We start from the raw sequence: 21,672 nt of genomic DNA, 5'->3' as shown, positions 1-21,672 counted from the left end.
CCCAGGGAAGCCTTTGGAGCCTGGGAAGGGTGAAACACGAGCCTATTGGTTACAAATAAATATCTCTTCTTCCTATAACTTGTCCCTTATCTACATGCAAATCCATAAATTGTCAACTTTTGAGTCCCTTAGATCAGTCTGAAAGATTTAACAGAGCTTTATAGAAAAGTACCTTACCTTTGGTCAGATTAATCAATTTTATATTTCTCCTTTTTTTTACTTCTAACAATCTTATAATTTCTTCAGATGTTGAAGGATTTAATCTCTCTTCAACTTTTCTGTCTCCCATGCCAAAGGCTTCTTTAAGGCTTCAGCATCCTCTTTTGTAAATCACATTTAAAAAATTATTATTGAGGTCATTCTCTTAGTTTGTATTTCCAAGTTAATTTTCAAAGCATTATGTAACTTTTGTACAGTCTTTAGAAAGTGCTAATCCTGGCCATTCTTTTGGTTGTCACTTATGTTTCCACTTTAGTTGCCTTCTCTATCTTGTGATCTACATTTTTTAAAAATTATCCAGTATTTCTGGATTTTCACTTTTCCTTTTCTGCATGAAAACAGTGTCTCAATTCTACGTTATCACTTGGGATAGACAGAATAATTATTCCTAAAGTTGTACAGTACTAGTCTGAATATTTCATATTTATTTGAACCATTAATTTATTTATAACTTTCTTGAATCAAAAGCTTATTAAGCCTTTTGCCATTTATGTCTAACTCATTAAATTCTTAAGCTTATTGTTCATTTTTTTTGTTTTGAATAAACTTACATTCAACAGCTTGCTTTTCAGACTTGTTCTGAAGACATTTGATAGCCTTAAAGTAGCAAATAAATAATTTCTGAAATTGAAAGTGAGGTTAATGAACTTAATGTCCTTTAAAAGGTTCTGCCAGAGCTACAGGCATAATGGTTGTTCCGTTATTTCCTGGTGCCCTTCACCCAGAGTTACCTAGCTGCCTTCTGTCCCAATTCCTGCACCAGTATTTTGCCTTTTGCACCAAGCTACCATGCTCAAAGCAGAAATATCTTGCAACCCTTAATGGAGCATTGCTAATCAGACCTGAATCAATGAGACTTTAATAATTTGTTTATAGATAAGAGATGGGCATGGGAAGAATAGATTATTTTTTGATTTTTAAAAGAAAAGGTTAAGAAGAATAAGTTATTAAAATTATACTACTGGTAATGAAAGAAGTCATTTCATTTTTTTGGTTTACTTTTATGTTATTTGTTCTGATTCTGTTTCTATTTAATTTTTCTTTATTATTTTACTTTTATCTATGATATCTATCTATTTTTCTATTTATTTAAGTATAACTTTTAACAAAATCGCTATAACAGCTATAACAGTTTTGTTATAGTAAATATTTGTATATATTTGAAATAATGTTCATTTTAATCTTTAAGTCCATTCAAATATATTTCTCTCTTAGTTTGTAGTACAACTCTTTGGGTAGGACAACTGGACAAACGAACAACACAGCAAGATGTTGGAGGTCTCCTGGAAGAGTTTGGTCTAATTGAATCTATAAATGTGAGTGTCAGTCTCAAAAAACAAAACAAAACAAAAAACCAATAAAAGCAAGTTAACTTTTCATTTGAAATTTTACACTTTTCTGTGACATATGATTATATTACTAGTACATTAATAAAAGCAAAAATATGAAAAATAAAGCAGCACCATTCAGTTTTATAGCCTCTAAAATATACCATAATTTCTTTGACTTTTGCCTTTAGTAATAGATTTAGTTAGTTATTATTTGGTGCCTTTGAGTCAATCTAGATTCTTGGCAACTACCTGGATAAGTTTCTACAATATTCTGGGCAAGGTTTTCAAAGTGGCTTGCCATTGCCTTTTTCCTAGAACTTACAGAAAGAGGCTGGCCCAAGATCATGCCTAAGAAAGGACAAAAACTCATAGTAATTTGATTTTTTGCCTAATGCCTTAATAGCTACAGCAAACCAAATTGGCCCTAATAATAATAATAATAATAATAATAATAATAATAATAATAATAATAATAATAATAATAAGTACACTTTAAAATCACAATAAATTTTAAATAACATATAATTCTTGTAAAGTAATTTAATATTTCTTTGTTGAAAATAGATGATCCCTCCAAGAGGATGTGCTTATATTGTAATGGTACAGAGACAAGATGCAAATCGTGCACTGCAGAAACTGAGTCGTGGTAACTTTAAAGTCAATCAGAAATCTATAAAGGTATTATGGTTACATTTTTCCTAACCTAAAAAGAATATTTTGTTTGATTGATTTTTATACAAGAACAGTAATTCAGAGCCTATAAGATTATAACATAGAAGGTGACAATCACTTATAAGTTTTGAGGTAAATTAATGTAATTGGGCTCACTTGTGTATCTTCATATTTATATTGCTGTACAATTGAAGAGTAGGAAGATATATTCTAGTGATCTGTAGTTTAATATCTATGGTAATGCTGATTCAACTACTTTAGTTTTTCAGATTGTGTATGACACACCACTTCAAACAATTTGATTGGCATTTGATAATTTTAAAACAATATGTGGCAGCTTTCTTATTTTACTATTTTTCTTCCCCTTTAATTTGAGGACGAGAGCCACAACAATATGTTTTTTTTACATATTACTATAAATCAATAAAAAATTAAAAAGAAATAATTCATGGTGGAGTCAGCTGAACCACTATAATCAGGAAGGGATATGAAAAAATATATGTGATTTCTGCATAGCTTTAATTGTGATTGAACCAGTTCATTACTTACCTGATTGTATGATTACATTGAACTGAATGAATATAACTTATTATTTTAATACTAAATCTTGTTGTCTGACAAGTATGCTTTTTTCTTCAGATTGCTTGGGCTTTAAATAAAGGAATTAAACCAGACTATAAGCAGTATTGGGATATAGAATTAGGTGTTACCTACATACCATGGGGTAAAGTTAAACCTGAAGATTTGGAATGCTTTTGTGAAGGAGGAATGCTGGATAATGATACACTTAGTCCTGGTAAGAAAATAAATTTATGTTTAAATAGAAGTTTTAATTAAAATCTTTATATACATAAAATATTTTATTCAGTTAAAAACACGGTTTCAGCTATTCATGGGTTGAATTAGATGTTACATACAAAAAATAGCTTTTAAGGAAAAAATGAATTTTGGAGTAAAACCATGGATATGTGTCTTGGAAGTAGTTATGTGATTCTAAATATCTAAAATCCTTCAAGAGAAGAACATGCAGTTTGCTATTGTACATAGTCTTAAGTTTACACTTTAAAGGTGTGGATCTATTAGAATAGGTTCTGAAAAAGCACAGTAATTGAGAATTAGAAGTTAAGTCTTAGGAAAAGATGTGGAAGGAGGGATAATGTAGATCCTTTTCGATACTTCAGTGAAGAAGTCAAAAGCCATTCATGTTATGACGCCAGTAACTAAGTGATGGATTTAAAGTACAAAAAAGAAGCGTCTGACTGAATGTTAGGAAAAAATATTTCTATTAGAAAGAGCAGAGTAGAAGTTGAATGAATTACTAAGAGTTTCTTTTCATTAAGTATTCAGATAAGAGAGTTAACCATGTGCCAGGGATGTTGGAGTTCTAAAGGTAAACAGAAAATTAGACTTGACAGTTTAAATAACCCTTTCAACTGTATGATTCTAGAACATAAGAACATAAGAAGAGCCATGCTGAGTCAGGCCAAAGCCCATCGGGTCCAGCATTCTGTGTCACACGGTGGCCCACCAATTGTACATGGGGACCGATTGTACATGGAAAGATTGGAATACATAGCAATACTGCTTCTCTTGGTTATAATTGTCTAAGCTGATGAAAACCAAAACATAACATGTATTATAATATGAAAACAGCTTGATCATAATGAATTTTAAAAACTCATTTTCAATCAAATGCAATGAAGATGAAATATCATTTGTAAAATCTTAATATATTTATTTGTATTGAAATATCAAATTTATAAATGGCCCATCACACAGAGTGACTGGACCCAATTATAAAGTTTAAATATTAATTAATATGGAAGTTATATAGTCAAATAGTAACACCATTCTGTAAAGAATGTAAAAGGCTTGGTTGCAGATGTGGCCTCTTGATGCCTTTTTAAAAAAATGAAAGTGGGTTGGCTTGCTCCCAAGAGAGCATGTTACTTACCTTGAAAACAACATTAACTGTCCATTAGGCCAACTAAAGGAGTTGAAAGGAATAGTTTAAAATAATTTCCTTTTAAGATTTCAAATAGCTGGAACAGATTCTTCGGGAAGTCAGAACAAAAAGTGTAAAATTACCTAATTAAATTGCGCCTGCTAAAATAGCAACCAATAAAGTTGCAAGTGAAAGGTAGTTCCAATATTATATCTAGTTGGCTATATTTTCACCAATTGAAATTTCTCTTTGTGTAGCCAAATTTTGCACAATTTGTGATGTATGCAAGGCATGGATTTGGCCCTTTTAGAAACAGTTGTACCCAGTATGCAGTAAACATAGTTTTGTAAACAAATTCACTAAAATTGAATATTTCAAGATATAATTGATGTCCAAGAAGCAATCCCAAATTACACAGCAATCCTAAATTTCAGGATATATATCTTACTTTTCAAGTGCTATATTATGAATTATGCAAGTTTGACATATCATAGACATGAGAATAGAATTAGAAAGAATAGAATAGAGCAGAACAGAGTTGGAAGAACCTTGAAGGTCTTCTAGTCCAGCCCCCTGCTCAAACTGGAGAACCTATACAATTTCAGACAAGTGACCATCAAGTCTCTTCTTAAGAACCTCCAATGCCCACAATTTCTGAATGCAAGCTGTTCTACTGGTTAATTGTCCTTCCTGTTAGGAAATTTCTCCTTAATTCCAGATTTGACCAGTTTCAACCATTATTTCTTATCTTGCCCTTTGGTGCTTTGGAGAATAATTTGACCCATTTTTTGTGGCAGCCCCTCAAACAATGATAAAACAATTCTCATTAAATTTTATACCTGTTTTAGGACTGTGACTAATCTGAATGCTGAATACTGACTTCTGAAGGAGAATACAAATTCAGACAACAATAAGCAGGATCTAAATAGAATATATAAAGCTAATATTTACAATATATCTAGAAAAATAGATAATGTTCATTTAAGAGAGCCATATGATTATAAACTAAATTTAATATACTGAGGAAATTGTACATGTGGGCCTATGTATATTAAATTCTTCAATATTTAGATTCACCATAGTATATTCAATCCTAGAAACAGTTACATTTGCTTAAATTAGTTTCTAATTAGTGCTGCATTCATATTTCATAATATCTGAAAAATTCAGAGTTCTATTTTGTATATTTTAAAAAATGAAGTTACCTTGACAGCATATACACACATTTGAGACGGAAAATATTTTGAATTTCTGCTTGTTTCATCCTTCATCTGTTGCACAGAACAACTTGAATATTGTGAAATGGTCTTAAATAGATTAAGGGATATAAATATATTTTTCCACTAATGGAAGTGAAATCTTCATTCGTTTCTTCTGTCTATACTTCTGGATATTATTAATCTAGTTTTATAAAGAACCATTTTCATTAAAAAATTGGAAAGTTTTCTCTCCTGGATTGCTATAAAAATATTTCTTGCCTAGACTGTAATTCTGAATATATAGTGACTAGAAATCAGTTTAAAGGGACTGAGTTGAAGAAGCTACATTTTTAAATGAAGAAATTTGTCTTAATCCATTTGCATAAAGAAAAATAAGTAAAGACATGTGTGAATTCTGTATACAATGTGTTTAGGCAACCTTGTGTTAATTGAACATATTTAAAACAATTTAAATATAAGTTTAAATGAGTGAATAAATTGAGATCAAATATTTTTACATTCTTTTTAATATTTTATAGACTGGAAAGGAATTCCCAAAAAACCAGAAAACCAGTTAGCCCAGAATGGAGGGGCTGGAAGTGGCGAAACTGTACATAATGAACAAACACCACCTGTGGTTAAAGCTTTGCCAGTTCAAATGCCTGTCCCTATACCTACACCAATAACAGTGCCACCCCCACAGGCAAGTTCAACCTGCTTTTCTCCCTCCCTCCCTCCCTTTTCATACTTCAATTTTATTATTCCTATATAAGCAATTCAATACTTTATTTTAATAGGTATGAAATGTTGATTCAATTGCTGAAAGTTGTATTTCAGTTTTTTCCAAATGTTAAGATTTTCGTCTTAAAGGACATACAAACATCCTATAATAAATAATCATGTCATGATTACTTCATTGTGTACAAAATCAGCATGAGAGTTAAATTAATAGCAAACAGAAGATATGTTTGACCCCGTTCCCAGATTTGTTAAATTGGATTTCATTGTGAATGAGAACCTGAAAAATAATATTGTGTCCTTCAACTGAAATTACTTTTATCACATAGCATTTTTAAAAAGGTATACATAAATTGAAGATTTTTCCCAATTAAATTGTGGAGAAGATCATAAGTAATCTTTCTGTTGAATGGAAAGAATATACAGTATTAGGTTACTAAGTATAATTTCTGAGGATTTTTCATGAAAAAATTGTGGTCAAACTAAGTAGATTTCATCTGAATTAAAGCCTTAGAAGTATGTTAGATTTTCCAAAATGATGATCTCCAGAGCATTTTAGCACTTTGCTTAAAAAAAGTGATATAGATGAAGTAACTCATATTGTATGGTTTTTTTTTTAGTAACATACAATCCTTAGGACAAATAATTTGTACCTTCTGTAACTACTGTATTTTCCTATCAATAAGTTGCCCCCATGTGTAGAACGCCTCCCCCCTTCACTTTTCTTATCCAAAATTCAGAAATCAATATTTTAAACATTAAATAGAAGAATTTATTTATTGTGTCCTTCAATTGAAATTATTTTTATTATCCATAGTAACATTCAATTACAGGTACCAGCATTCCCCCCCCCCCCCGACATTTCTACGGACGCAGAAAACTCCGACATTACCACTTCCCGCCATATTTGGGCACCGGCTGCACGCTCTCCCCAGCATCAACTGACATCAGTTACATAAGGCTCATGATTTTTCTAATTTATCTAATTGCAGGTGCCACCGCATCAGCCAGGACCTCCAATGATGGGTACTCTTCAGCCTCCTACATTTACTCCTCCATTAGGAATTCCACCTCCTGGATTTGGTCCTGGAGTTCCTCCTCCACCACCACCACCATTTATGCGACCAGGTTTTAATCCAATGCATTTACCACCAGGTATATTAATTGTTCCAAGAAAGTTTGTAGGCATATGAATTACGTGTTAGAAAGTATGGCTTTCTGTTTATAGATCAATTGAATGGATGGCTGTTCTAAAAGTGAGACTTCATTATTTCTTTCTTCATAGGTTTTCTTCCTCCTGGACCACCACCTCCCATTAATCCATCAGTTTCAGTTCCTCCAGTTGTTATGCCTCCTGGAGCACTAAACATTCAAAATTGTAAGTGAGAGTTGTTTGGTGTTAAAGATAATTCAACTAGAAGTTTATGTTATTTAAAATATTATTAATGTCATTTTTAGCTACTGTGGCCACTATAAATGAAGACACTACAAAAGACTCTTCCCTAGGGAACCCTATTCCAGTAGTTTCTGGAGCTAGAGGAAATGGTGAAAATGCAGAAGGCTCCAAAGGATATCCAAATGCTCCACCACCTGTTACTTCTGCTAGTATATCAGCTTCTGTATCCCAACCAGTCCCACTTCTTGGTAAGTTCAGCTTTCAGGTGTTGGCAGTACCATATTTTTGTATTCATTCTAGATGGATAACTCCTACCAAGCAAAATATAATACAGGCTTCTGGAATGTTAAGCCTTTAATTTTTGAATTTTGATTCATATTCTGATTATGAATAATGAAGAACAATATTCAACCTGAAAAACTTGAATTATAAATTGATTTTGATAGAGAATGATATAATATACATTTTAGTAAAATGAACACTTCAAATATTTTTACCCCAACTACAGGTGAAACTCGAAAAATTAGAATATCGTGCAAACATTCATTTATTTCAGTAATGTAACTTAGAGGGTGAAACTTAATATATGAGAGATACTCATAACATGCAAGGCAAGATAATTCAAGTCGTGATTTGTCATAATTGTGATGATTATGAGGTACAGCTCATGAAAACCCCAAATCCACCATCTCAGAAAATTAGAATATTATATGTGATCAATAAAAAAAGGATTGTGCATAGAACAGTATCGGACCTCTGAAAAATATAAGCATGCATATATACTCAGTACTTGATTTGGGCCCCTTCTGCAGCAATTACTGCCTCAATGCAGCGTGACATGGACGCTATCAGCCTGTGGCACTGCTGAAATGTTATGGCAGACCAGGATGCTTGGCAATGGGGCATTTCCAAGAGAAGGATGAGAGACATAAGACTGAACAATGCAGAAGAGTTGAAGGCCACTATTGAACCATCCTGGCCTGCCATAACACTTCAGCAGTGCCACAGGCTGATAGTGTCCATGCCACACCGCATTGAGGCATTAATTGCTGCAAAAGGGGCCCAAATGAAGTACTAAGTACATATGCATGCTTATACTTTTCAGAAGTCCGATATTTTTCTGTGCACAATCCTTGATTTATTGTAACATTCTAATTTTCTGAGATGGTGGATTTGGGGTTTTATGAGCTGTACCCTGTAAACTTCACAATTTTGACAAATCACGGCTTGAACTACCTTGCCTTGCATGTTATGAGTATCTCTCATATATTAAGTTTCACCTTTTAAGTTACATTACCGAAATAAATGAACGTTTGCACGATATTCTAATTTTTTGAGTTTCACCTGTAAAGTAGCAGATTTGGAATTGGAATGTTAATTTACTAGTTCTTTTCCCCCTGAACTTCAGTATAATTTCAGATAGAAAACAGAAAAACTGTTCCTCTTCGTGTTTCTCAAATTCACACACTTCCATATCCCAGATTCTGTCTTTAGTCTCTTACCTGAAGAACTATAATCTAATTGTGATAGATTAAATATGAATAGATAGACAGATAGCTGTCTCTTTGTCTCTGTCTTTTTGGAACCTAGTTGATATTTTAGAAAATACGTTTAGTTCCCCCCTGCCCTACCCCTCATCTCATTGTGAGAAGATGTGGAAATTTGCTTTGTGATTCACTGACTGCATTTATTATTTAGCTGTGACAATTCTCAAACAACAGATGTCTTGTATTTTTACTCTTTTACTTCTCTGTGCTTTTCTAATGTTCTGCCATTTTTGTCTAGGTTTCATATTGTTTTATAATCCTAAGGAAAGAAAAAATACATTAGAAATAATTCATTTTGATCAAATATACTTAAATATTATGAGGCCTTATTTATCACACAATATCTATCAATTTTGTCAAGGTTTGTTTTCAGATCACCAATGTATTACTTTCACAATTGTTTCAAGAAAACTATACTGGAATTATTTCCATTTCTTCTTTAGCAATTGGCATTCCACATTACATAGTTATTAAAGTTCAGATTGTCCATTAATTCAAAACACAGTACGTTCTGAATAAGTTCTTCATGAGTTTATAGCAGGTCTGCACAACAAAAACTTCTGGGCTGCTGCCGGCTCCAGTGCTGCTACCACTTTGTTGGGTACAGAACAGCTGATCAGCACATCATATATTCCTTTGACATATAATCTTTTGCTTCCAGTGGATTGCATCCAATGTTTCATTCCATTGTTAGTGGAACATTCAAATGGCCAATACCAGAACCTTTGCATCCAGTCAATTGTTCATGTTAGTTCGTTCATTCATTCATTCATTCATTCATTCATTCATTTACCATGTCATACTTGTGGTTTGCAAAGCCATAGTCCAATACAGTTAGTAGTCCTTTTTCCTAATCCTATCTTTTCCTGCTTCCTATCATGTATCAGTTTTGACACCAAGATTGTGCTTCCTGAAATTAGATTTTTTTAAAATATAGAACTATAAAATTACCTTTAAGATCAAGTAATCTAAAGTAAGGAATATAAATCTCAATAATTTGTAGTATAATAAAAAGATTTACTCTATGTGTGTGTGTAAAATTAGTATATATAAATTAATATGTTACAAAATCATGAATTATGGAAAATACTTTCTGATCTTGGTTTACTCTTTCTGATACGTGCTTTTTATTCTTATTTATTCATCCATCAGTATTATGGATGTACTCCAAAGAGCCTGTGTAATGGAAGGAAGTAGTTAAGGGAGAAATCCATGGTAAAATAATTTGACAAGTTTATAAATTATGAATTATACCATTGTTGACAAGGTTTTAAATAATTGGGCATTTGATTACATTTGTTAACATTTATGAGCAGAAAACTGATATAGGTAAATCCTCAACACATGAGCATAGCTGGGATCAAAATTTCTATTTTTAAATAAGGTAGTTGTGTTAAGTGAGTCACATTTGATTTTGTTTACTTTTTTTGTCAAAGTTATTAAGTAAATCATTGCAGTTGTTAAATGAATAGAATGGTCATAGTTGTAGAAGCAGCTATTGTAAATAGATCCTGGTTGCCAAGCACCCATATTTTGATCACATGACTTTGATGGTGCTGTTATTGTCGTAAGTGCAAGGACTAGTAACTTTTTTCAGTGCTGCTTAAATGGCACTGAATGGTTTGCTAAACAAATTGTTACAAGTCATGGATTACTTACAATCCACACATATTGCTTGAGTTTATAAAAATTGAAAGGAAAGCTACTGTCAGATTAATCTTTGGTCCTGGCTTATTTTGTTACTTGCATAAGTTATAGGGGAGTGAGGATATTTAATGTGCGGTTGAAGATAAAGTTTAATTTCATATCAAAAGACTTCTGTTAGAAAGTGTAAATAATTTTGCAGATGTCAGGCTTAAACTTATTTTTTTTCCTGGCAACTACTGCTTGAGGATAAGCCAAGCAATTATATTTAAAATTTTGAAACTGTCAATTTGGTATCATGAACAGCACCAGGGTTTTCTTGATCCATTTAAGATCTGAAGTATTTCATGCCAAATTTAGTGAAATAGTGGATTCAGGGTCTCTGAACTATATGAATCCAAGAAACTAAGTGAGGAAGGCTTGTTGCCAATTTAAGGCCTGTTGCCAATTATCATTAATCTTACCAGTGACCAGGTTCTTAAGTAGAAAAGTTTGTAAGAAGAAGCCATTTTTCCCATAGGAATCAATGTAATAGCAAATCATGCTTGGGATTGGGGGAACCAGAGGGAGGGTGGAGGGCCTGTTTCCTCCCAGGAGATTCCTAGACAGGCCCCACAGAGGCTTCTCCCCCCCTTGTCCAGCCCTGTTTCCTCCCAGGAGATTCCTAGAGAGGCCCCACAGAGGCTTTTCCCTGCCTTTTCCGGTTACAGTTTTGGAGGCTTGGGTTTGTAAGAGGCAAAAAAGTTCGTAGGTAGAGGCGTTTGTAGGTAGAGGTACCAATGTATATGTATTTTGCTGCCTTAATATAGCAAACATATTTGCAGTCCCTCAGTGGCTGCACCAATATTTAGAATCTAAATATTGTGGGGAATGGGGGCAGAGAAAAGAAGCCTATAAATCTCACCCTTGATTCAATATGAATATGACTGTAGTTTAAAATTGCCTCCATAAACAAATTATTAATGTTGATTGGATAGTATTTTTCTTATCCAGAAGACAATTTGTTGTTTTGTAAATTAGAGTTTTCAAATTTTTTATTATTCAACTTAACTTTAATCAATGAAATTGCTTTAAGCACTGAATCATTTAATTCAGATTACATAATCTTTGGATCGAGTTAAATCTGATACAGTAAAACTTATTTCCAACTGAAACCAGCAATAATTTACTTCAATATTCTGGTTATAGGGAGCAGATAATAATTTCCTGGATTAGCAAAGTATTGTTGCAGATGCACAAAATGTATACTTCACCTAATCTACATGCATGTTGAATTAACGTGCATTTCAAAATCCACGCACACATATTGCTAAGTTTATTTTTTCTAACAACATCTGCATTATATTTCTAATGTTTTAATCTCTAAAAAAGCACTGCGTACTCTAGTCTTTTATATAGAGAGTACTTCCAGGTTTCTTTAACATTCAGGGTCTAACAAATAAAAAATATATAGAAATTATGTGGAGAAGCAATGTCAGTCAAAAGGTGAAATTGCTGAACAGAGTTCCTTTAAAAAAAAAAGGTAAGTTGTAATCTCCAAAAAAATAACAAATCATAGTCAGGTGCTATGGAAAAATCTATAAAATCATGTTGAAAAGCCCCCTGAGTCCTCGGAGAGGAACAGCATATAAATCCAATAAATAAATAAAATAAAAGGCATTTTAGGTGTAATGTTTAGTACGAAATTGGTATTAAACAGTAAAGGGAGGGAGATCAGAGTAGAAAGCCTCATGGAAGAACTTGTCACAAATGATCTGGAAGGAAGAGGACACACTTGAAGGAATATTCAATATTGTTTTGAAACATCAGTGCAAACACAAGCCAGTGGGTGTGTAATAGTTCCAAATGTTGGAATAAATTGGGGGTGAGCCAAGTTCAAGTTTACCCTCAACCATATAAACTCATTGGATAACTTTGGTCCAATCACACTCCTCAGCCCAAAATACCTCACATGATTCGAGAAAAATTAAAGGAAAAAGCGCTGTGTATGCTACCTTGCGCTCCTGAAGGAAGGCGTGATATAACTGTAACATATTAATCAATAAATCTGTAATATGAACATATTACCTAGAAGATATACTGCTTGCTGGATGTGTCAGAAAAAGGAACGTAAAAACTACTGTAGCTCAACAGATATCATTTCAAAAAGGTGTGGATTCTTATATACCATTTTCAATGGAGATACTTATATGATTGACTGAGAACATTGCATCACTTGTACCTTCTAAGGTGATAGTAATAATGCAGTATTGTATATCTTTGCTTAAAAGAAATATGCTTATTCCAGTGTAAGTGGATATAAGCTGTAGTCCGTTGTCCTGATACTCTTTTAAAAATGAAATAAAGTTGTATGGATGCATCTTCTCTAGCAATATTGATGGCTATGTAGAATTGCCACCTGCATAGTTGTAATTTTGGGTCTAACATGCTATATTTTTCATAAAACTATGACTTTTGCTATCTGCATAAATTATGTAAATGAATGGCATTGATTTTGTTCTATTTGGATTTTATTAGTGAAGAAAAAGGGCAATTCAGGTATTAGGATTTTTTTTGGGGAAAAAAACTAAATTTTTCCATTCCAAGTGAATGCTAATGTCATTTACACGAACACACTATGTTTAACATTAAAATCTGCAAAGCTAACAAAACTGTTCTGGTTTATAAAACTCCTCTTAACAAATGTGAGAAAGTTTTCTAGAGGAATTAACCTAGTTGAACCAGTTTGTAATATTTAGTAGAACTTTTGGGTTCATGGATGCTGAATAATAATAATAATAATAATAATAATAATAATAATAATAATACACCCATAATAATGAAGCACTCCATAAACTGGTTCAACATTCAATATCAAGTAATGGGGTCTGGTGAACATGTCTGGTAACTACGTTCTGATTTCTGCAAATATTGCTTAGTGTTGCTATCATTTTAGTAATTTGTGGAATAAGTAAGTTTTAGGAAAGATTCTTTCATCACTATCTCAATTACGTAGACTTATATACAGAACATATCTCTCTCTGTCCCATGAATCTAAAGGTTGGTTACATTTTCAGTTCCTAGTGGTTTACTCATGGATACAAAGGATTCCACATCCTATCTTAACAAAAATGTATTCAGCATTCAATACACATTACTTTTAAAAAATTGCATTGGTCTTTTATCTTTCTATAAAAAACATAACATATGCAATACCTGCTACTACTTTGGTAAGGGAAAAGTAATTTTGCTGTTATATGAAACAGATTCACAATGGGCATATGTATATTGTTTGCATGTCTTAGAGATGATTAACAAGGCTGAAATAGAAAATGGATGTAAACCTAGTCAAAGTAAATTATTTTTATTTTACTTAAGCCATTTTAACAGATTCATTAATTAACAAAGCAATATATAATTATTAACCATATGTTGTAACAAGAGTAACATCTAATCATTGTATTGCCATTGAATAAACATCTTGGCTGAAATGTGACTGTTGATAAATAGAAACTGAAAAATAAGTTTTTTCTCCTTTGATAAATCTGATGCTGGATTTAAAATTGCCATATTTAATCCCTTCCAGTGAATAATTCCAAAGCATTTGGTACATAAAACATTAACCAGCAGTGAGTTACTATAGTTTTATTTATAAATCAGTATACTTAACTTTAGAGACTTAAGAGTTCAGAGAAGAACTTTGTGTCTATGGAAAAATAACATTCTACTATCTATACTTATTTGCAATAATCAGTGAAAAGCAGGTTGAAATTACTATTAAAATGTTTATGAAGAACAATTGACTTGTTATAATTAAAGAGTATAACTTCAGAAGTGAAATGTTTGACATGTTCTGAAATCATCTGAAATCAAGTGCTCCCTCACAAACAATTTGAAATTATACAGAACAATTAGATATTTCTATTATAAGCCTTGTAGTTTTCAAAGGTTGAAATGCAAACCTCACATTTTAAAATTTAAGTTGTATCTGGTTAAACATGAATTTACATATGCTGAACATCAACATAGGAATGCTGTTATGAAACCTTGTTAAAGCACAAAGGATAAATACTTAAAATTCAGAAAATACATTTCATCAACTCAGTTTAATAGGATTGAATGAATCCACTCTCTTTAAATAAATGTAAGTAAGAAATAAGTACCCATATTTATAGATAATTGAAAATTGTTTTTGCCTAGTTTGAATTACGTTGCTGGGAATAGTATGGCTCTATTTCTTCTTTAGTGCGTAAAAATGACAAAAATACTGTTCATAGTGGAGGCATCATTTAAGGCATTTCTGGGTTGAAAGGATTAGCCGGTGGAATATGGTTGGGAGACACCCATTGGGGCTCCTTTTAGGTCCCCATCAAGGAGCTGGATGGGACCTCACTTTGCCACGCAGCAGCACTCGAGTCACTAACTTCCAGTCTAGCATCCTAACCAAATGAGCCACTGCTCTCTGTATGAAAAGGAGTATTGTTCTAGTATTCTTTCAGTAAACCATATTACTTTTGATTGGGAACAAAGCAAGTTTCTAGTTCATGAACATACATAGAGTAAATTGAGATGGATTTTTTAAATACCAAAATTTTCTTGAATATACTTAAAAAGTGAATTATAACCCAAAATCTAATAGCATTAACAAAAAGCTAAGACAATGAAGACGTTTCATACGTATTTTCATACAGTCTAAATAACCTGCAATAGCTTACATGGGATGAAAAACCATATGCAAACAAATGCAGTAATTTTATGAAGATACTGTCTGCTGTTAAGTTATGCTGATGTTAAGTGCAACTGCATAATATTTATAATACAGTGTTCCCTTGATTTTTGCGGGGGATGCGTTCTGAGACCACCCGCGAAAGTCGAATTTCCGCAAAGTAGAGATGCGGAAGTAAATACACTATTTTTGGCTATGAACAGTATCACAAGCCTTCCCTTAACACTTTAAACCTCTAAAGTGCAATTTCCCATTACATTAGCAACCATTTAGATCATTACTCATCATGTGTATTTATTAAAGTTTATTTTAAAAAATATTTATTAAAGTCGGATGAAAGTTTGGTGATGACATATGACGTCATCGGGCAGAAAAAACTGTGGTATAGGGGGGACACCCGCAAAGTATTTTTTAATTAATATTTTTGAAAAACCGTGGTGTAGACTTTCCGCAAAGTTTGAACCCGCGAAAATCGAGGGAACACTGTATACCTAATTGTTTCTTTTCACTTGCGCTACATGGATACATTTCTATCTCATGTACAACACGACAGACCATACATTATTTTAACTAGGGTTTTCCTAGTTATCTTGATATTTAGTATATCTTTAAAAAACTAATTTACAGTACTATAGTTATATGTGCTGGGTCATAGAATTAAATATCTCCTGGGAAGGGAAACTGGCCCTTTTTCTTTGTATTTTTGCTTTATTGTCAAATAGTTCTTACTGTTAGAAAATAGCTCAATTTTATTTGGATTCCATTTTCATGTAATTGAAATTCATTAGCTATGTTACATGGAGCATTGTCAACCATTTTCTATTCCAAAAGCTTTGCTTCTGGAAAACTGCTAGGTACAACGGCTGCATCAGTACAGGTTGGTTTTACTGTAGTAGTCACAATTTGAACTGGAAAGATTACTGAGCCAAGTGGTCGCAACTACGCTTGTGATTTTTACACAGGACTGTAATGGTAAACATGATGTAAAATTGAGGTAAAGGTCATAAATTCAGCCACCGCTCACCATTTTTCAGCACCATCATAACTGCAAATGATTGCTGAAGCAATTGCTAAGTAAGGATTACCTTCAGAGTTCAGAGAAGAACTTTAACCATAGACCTTTTAGATTCCCCGATGTCAGTCCTTTCAAGATCAGGAAGCAGACCTCTCATGAACTACTAGAACTCTATTGTTGCAGGGTATAATAATAGTTTCTTGAAGGTGTGACAGAGTCTCCATCTTCTGCCAAAGAGAATGATGACAGGACAAGCTTGAGGCTTTTTTCCTTCATTTTTCCTTTTAGGATTAAGATATGTTTAGACAACTACCTTTGTAGTATTTCTTCAAGGTAATTAATTCTACAACATAATATTCTGGCTCTGGAATGGAATATTTTATATATGCCTAGTCTTGATTTTCTATTTGATGCAGAAAGGTTTGCATGTATAATCATCCTTAACACTATGATTATATATAGGAAAGCCACTTAGGCTATGGAATCCAACTTCCTGCTCAGCTCAGGAATCCAATCATTCCCTACCTATATAGGGACTGTATTTTTCGGAGTATAAGATGCACCTTAGTTTTGGGGAAGGAAAACAAGGGGAAATTTGCCTCTGCCTCCCAGCAAACAGTACAGATGACATAATACTGCTGTATATTTCTGTGCATGTGTGCCTGACCCATAGAAATAGCAAAGAATTGGAGAAATGTACATTATGGTAGTATATTAATGGCAGAAAGTTTTCTTAGATGTAATCAGACTGTTATTTAAATAGATCTACTCCAAACATGACTAAGTCAAGGTTTAATTCAGTTGCCCTATCTAAACAAGCACTGTTATATTTCAGACTATACTTGTACAGATTACACTAAAATTGACGTGGCTTTCTGGAAGTATAGTTATTCTATGCTATTTAAAAGAAGATACAATACCACTGGCCCTCTTCAGATCAAGTATTTTTTTTTAAAAAAAAGCTTCATTTTGTTGTCTAGAACAATAATAGTCTTTTAAAAATAAGTCTAATAATTTGAACATTCTACAGACATTTATAGTTACTGACTTACCTCCTTACATCCAGTTCAGCAGAAAATAAAAATCTCCTCGTCTCTCCCAGCAGTTTGCCTCCTTGCAGCTAGCTTCACTTTCAGTTTAACAAGTGGCCAAGTTTCAAATCAGCTGAGGGCTGGAAAGCTGGTAATCAGTTTCTTGGCTTAACAATCTCTGTTCTGTCTGCTGCAAGGAAGTAAATTAGTGGGAGGCAGAGGCCAAAAGGTGGGGCTACATTCAGTGTATAAGACGCACCCTAGTTTTCACCCTCTTTTGGGAGGTTTTTTAAAAAAAGGTGTGTCTTATACTCCAAAAAATACAGTAATTGATTCCACTTTTTTGTGAAAATTGTTGGTGTATTTCTGTGATGGCATTGTGGGAATTATAGGAAAACAGGCTTGTTTAAAAAATGCAATTATACTCCTGATTATTCAGACTAAATGTTCTCATTTTTTTAAGTTTCTCATCATAGGATTTAGCTTCTAGGTCTCTGATCGTTTTCATTATTATTTTTTACATTTGACTCAGTTTCTCTAAAACCTTAAAGTTTCTGCCTGAAACTGGATACTGTGTGGACTACATCCTGGCCATTGCAGAATAAAATAGAAGTATTACTTTATATTACAAAATATATTGGTTGCCTGAAGTTGCCTTTCTTTCCAACCATCTCACCACTGACTCAGTTTGAAATCTATTACCAATCCTCATTATTTTTCTGCTTGTTAGAATTGTTGCTTTACTCTCCTCTATTCAGCCCAGTCTCTTAATTTCCATCGGTTTCTAAGTGATAAGACCCATGGGAAATATCAAAAGAAGTTTCCAATACTATCAAAAGAAGTTTCTGAAGGTCAAGACAGTAACAATGTTGGGGATGTCCACAATGAATCCATGTACAGCTCAGATCTTGGAGGATATATTTATCTTTTAGGAGCCTATTAAATAGCAACTGAGTAATGATGATTATGATGATGATGAATGCAAGATGGTAAACATAACTTAATACCTTTGCCACCTATTTTTTCCAACAACAACCCATTGAATATCTTGGTGTCTTCTATTCTCATAACAAAAAACAACCCAAGACAATTCCTGTTGCATGACGCGTGACCTGCCAGGAAGTTCCTTGGAATATTGCAGACTGCTACTCCATTAAAAAAAAAAACACCACTGCTTTTATTTGTTAAGGAAATTTGCCTTTTAAAAGTGTCACAGTATTCCCTTTTCTTGTGGTATAGGTTTTCTGTTTGTTTTGTCAGGGTTGAACAGTGTATCTTCTATATCTCTCAGCTTTGCCACTTTCATCATATAGCACCCCCTTTTTTTCCTTGTTAAAGTTTCATCCTTTTAACTCAATTGAATATGGCCTTTCTCTGCTTTGTTCACTGCTTTGACTTAGGGAATTACAGCAGACTCGAAGACGTTAAGAATGTTAGGCGACTAGAAATCAAATCCTTGGAACAGAGATTTAAAGAGTTTTGTATGTTTAGCTTGAGATAAACACAACTGGGATTATAATAACATTCTTCAAATACTTGAAAATATGTGACTTGGAAGAAGGCAAAGAATTGTTTTAAATTACAGAATGTAAAATACTGAATAATAAATGTAAGTCATTTGAAGAGAGGGGGGAGAGAAAGGGGGCAAGAGGGGAGAGAGAAAGGGGGCAAGAGAGGGGAGAAAGGTGGGAGAGAGAAAGGGGGCAAGATTCTGATTACTATAATATATGGGACAATTGGTACAAATGGATCACTGCCAAAAAATACCTAACTTCCATTTTATAAACCAATAAATTTCTCTTATCTTCCAACGTTTTGAACTCAAAATCCCATTGATTATTAAAACAATTTCAATACCGACACTTAAAATAAATAACTAAATAAATAAAAAATAAAAATGTTGACCAGAAACTGATTCCGACAACATTACTCTTTTTACCTCTTTTTAAAAATCAATTAAACAACGATTTTCACTATGATTTCACAATTTAATAATTCATTTTACCTCAGATTAATCAAGCTATACCTTTTTTCTTTTTCAATACTTACTACATAGATATAAATATATTTTACTTTCTTTATTCACTCTTTTTTTTGTTTCATTACTGATATATTACTGATACACCCAATAATATATCAATATACCTTGTCGTATCTCCTGATAACTTCTGCTATTTACGCAGGTTTCCCCTTTACCCTCCCCCATTTATTTAACTTTTTTTCTCTTATTCCTTATACTTTTCTTTTGCTAAATATTTTGTATAATTCTAATCTTACTTTTCTACTTACCTTTCTACAAATACGTCTTCCATTATTCTTACTAACATTTATTATCCCTATAGGTTTTAATTAACATGATAAGATAGATAAATGAATTATTGATAGTAATAAGATACAAATGTGAATATTGAATTTTTGTTATTTTGTTACATATATTCTGAAATATATTATGTAATAAATACCCTTACCCTTTTTGAATCTATGTACCCCCCTTCCCCTCCCCCCCATTTACTTTTTGTTAATTAATAAACTATTTAAAAAAAATATTGGGAAGTTACGGCTGGTTAGCACTAGTGGCTGCTGTTGTCACGTGATCATTTGCCAGTCTCTCGGTCCCTCATTCTTTCCAAACATCCAGTAGCAACCACTTACTTGCCTGATGGAAATGGGAGTCAGATTTCTGGTTCTCCTTGCCAGATTTCACCTAGGAAATTCAATGAGAAGCCAGCAGGAACTTGGAAGTTGTTTCCTGTTCCTTGCTTTTGTTGCCTGCCCTCAGTCATTCTGTTTCTCTGGGTAAGGAAATGTCTCTCAAACAATGACTCAGTGGGGCATGACTTGCTCTAGTAATCTTTCAATTTCTTGACTACTTTTTCCCCTCCCAATTATACTTCTACCATTATTATTATTATTATTATTATTATTATTATTATTATTATTTAGATTTGTATGCTGCCCCTCTCCGCAATCTCGGGGCGGCTCACAACAAAGTGAAAAAACAATTTACAACAAATCTAAATTTCTACTAAAAACATTTAGAAACCCCATTTTCTAAACACACGTACATACACACATACCATTCATAAATTGTATATGCCCGGGGGAGATGTCTCAGTTCCCCCATACCTGACGACACAGGTGGGTCTTAAGGAGCTTACGAAAGGCAAGGAGAGTAGGGGCAGTTCTAATTTCCGGGGGGAGTTGGTTCCAGAGGGCCGGGGCCGCCACAGAGAAGGCTCTTCCCCTGGGGCCCGCCAACTGACATTGTTTAGTTGACGGGACCCGGAGAAGGCCCACTCTGGGACCTAATCGGTCGCTGGGATTCGTGCGGCAGCAGGCGGTCTCGGAGATATTTGAAAAAAGTATGAAAATATGTCAAGAAACAAAATATAAACAATTCTAATCAACACAATCATAATCCCTTGGTCCTTGAGTTCAAGCATTTCAATATTTAGAGGTCTTAAATTGTAGGTGTCAACATGGTCCTCTTTAATACTAAACATATCCCTTTTATTTCATGGTGATTATTTTTGTGAAGAATGTGTCTTCAAAGAATGTGTAAGTTGCATCTGGGATCTAGAACCTGATGCAGCCACACAGATCATGTTTTGAACATAATAGAAGAATGTCTGTCCATATATGCTGTGCTGAGGTTAGGCACAACCATGAGACAAAAGGTTGCAGGAAGATACTAAACATCCTCTCTGCCCTCCAAGCTGATCAGGTTTTTTGAGAGACTATTGTAGCAGTGACAGCGTTTTTGGCTGAGATAGGCTATTTTGCCAAATCCTAGAGTCATGAAAACAGGCAGTATATAAATCTCTGCCCCCCCAAAACTCCAATTATGAATTATATAATGGCCATTGCCTATCAATATATGAATATACAAAACTTGTTTTGCACTCTGGGCAACTAGTAAATGGGAAGTAGTGATGCATTGTAAAGCCGTCCAGAGTTCTTTGGGAGTTTAGTGGCATAAAAAATAAATGAATAAAAAATTGCTTGGTTTTGGTTCAGAAAACTAGAGTGTTGTCCCATGTGCACTTGAGGCTGCTTAGCAAATAGATTTAATAATAATAATAAATAATAATAATTTATTAGATTTGTATGCTGCCCCTCTCCGAGGATATAATCCTCAGCCCCACCCCATTGATGTATTGTAGAGAAAGGGGAATTCTGTTTCTTTTAAACAAGAAAGTCTTGGGTTAAAATATTTCTAAAAAACAGACT

The 21,672-nt window shown here is 33.3% G+C and overlaps 1 protein-coding gene across 3 annotated transcripts in view; it reads left to right on the top strand.

Annotated features, from left to right (window-relative positions):
* SCAF4 (SR-related CTD associated factor 4) overlaps positions 1–21,672 on the top strand; it is a 59,142-nt gene that overhangs the window by 35,209 nt on the left and 2,261 nt on the right. For all 3 annotated transcript variants that reach the window (XM_070750316.1, XM_070750315.1, XM_070750317.1), the window contains 7 exons: positions 1,435–1,535; positions 2,115–2,228; positions 2,862–3,018; positions 5,906–6,069; positions 7,097–7,259; positions 7,390–7,482; positions 7,563–7,748. In XM_070750316.1, the coding sequence (XP_070606417.1) occupies positions 1,435–1,535; positions 2,115–2,228; positions 2,862–3,018; positions 5,906–6,069; positions 7,097–7,259; positions 7,390–7,482; positions 7,563–7,748 (978 nt within the window). The remainder of the gene's footprint in view (positions 1–1,434; positions 1,536–2,114; positions 2,229–2,861; positions 3,019–5,905; positions 6,070–7,096; positions 7,260–7,389; positions 7,483–7,562; positions 7,749–21,672) is intronic.

The sequence above is a fragment of the Erythrolamprus reginae genome, chromosome 4 (genome assembly GCF_031021105.1).
Source record: "Erythrolamprus reginae isolate rEryReg1 chromosome 4, rEryReg1.hap1, whole genome shotgun sequence".
Classification (NCBI taxonomy): domain Eukaryota; kingdom Metazoa; phylum Chordata; class Lepidosauria; order Squamata; family Dipsadidae; genus Erythrolamprus; species Erythrolamprus reginae.
Note: the sequence above shows the minus strand (reverse complement) of the source record. Positions and strands in the feature narration are given on the sequence as shown.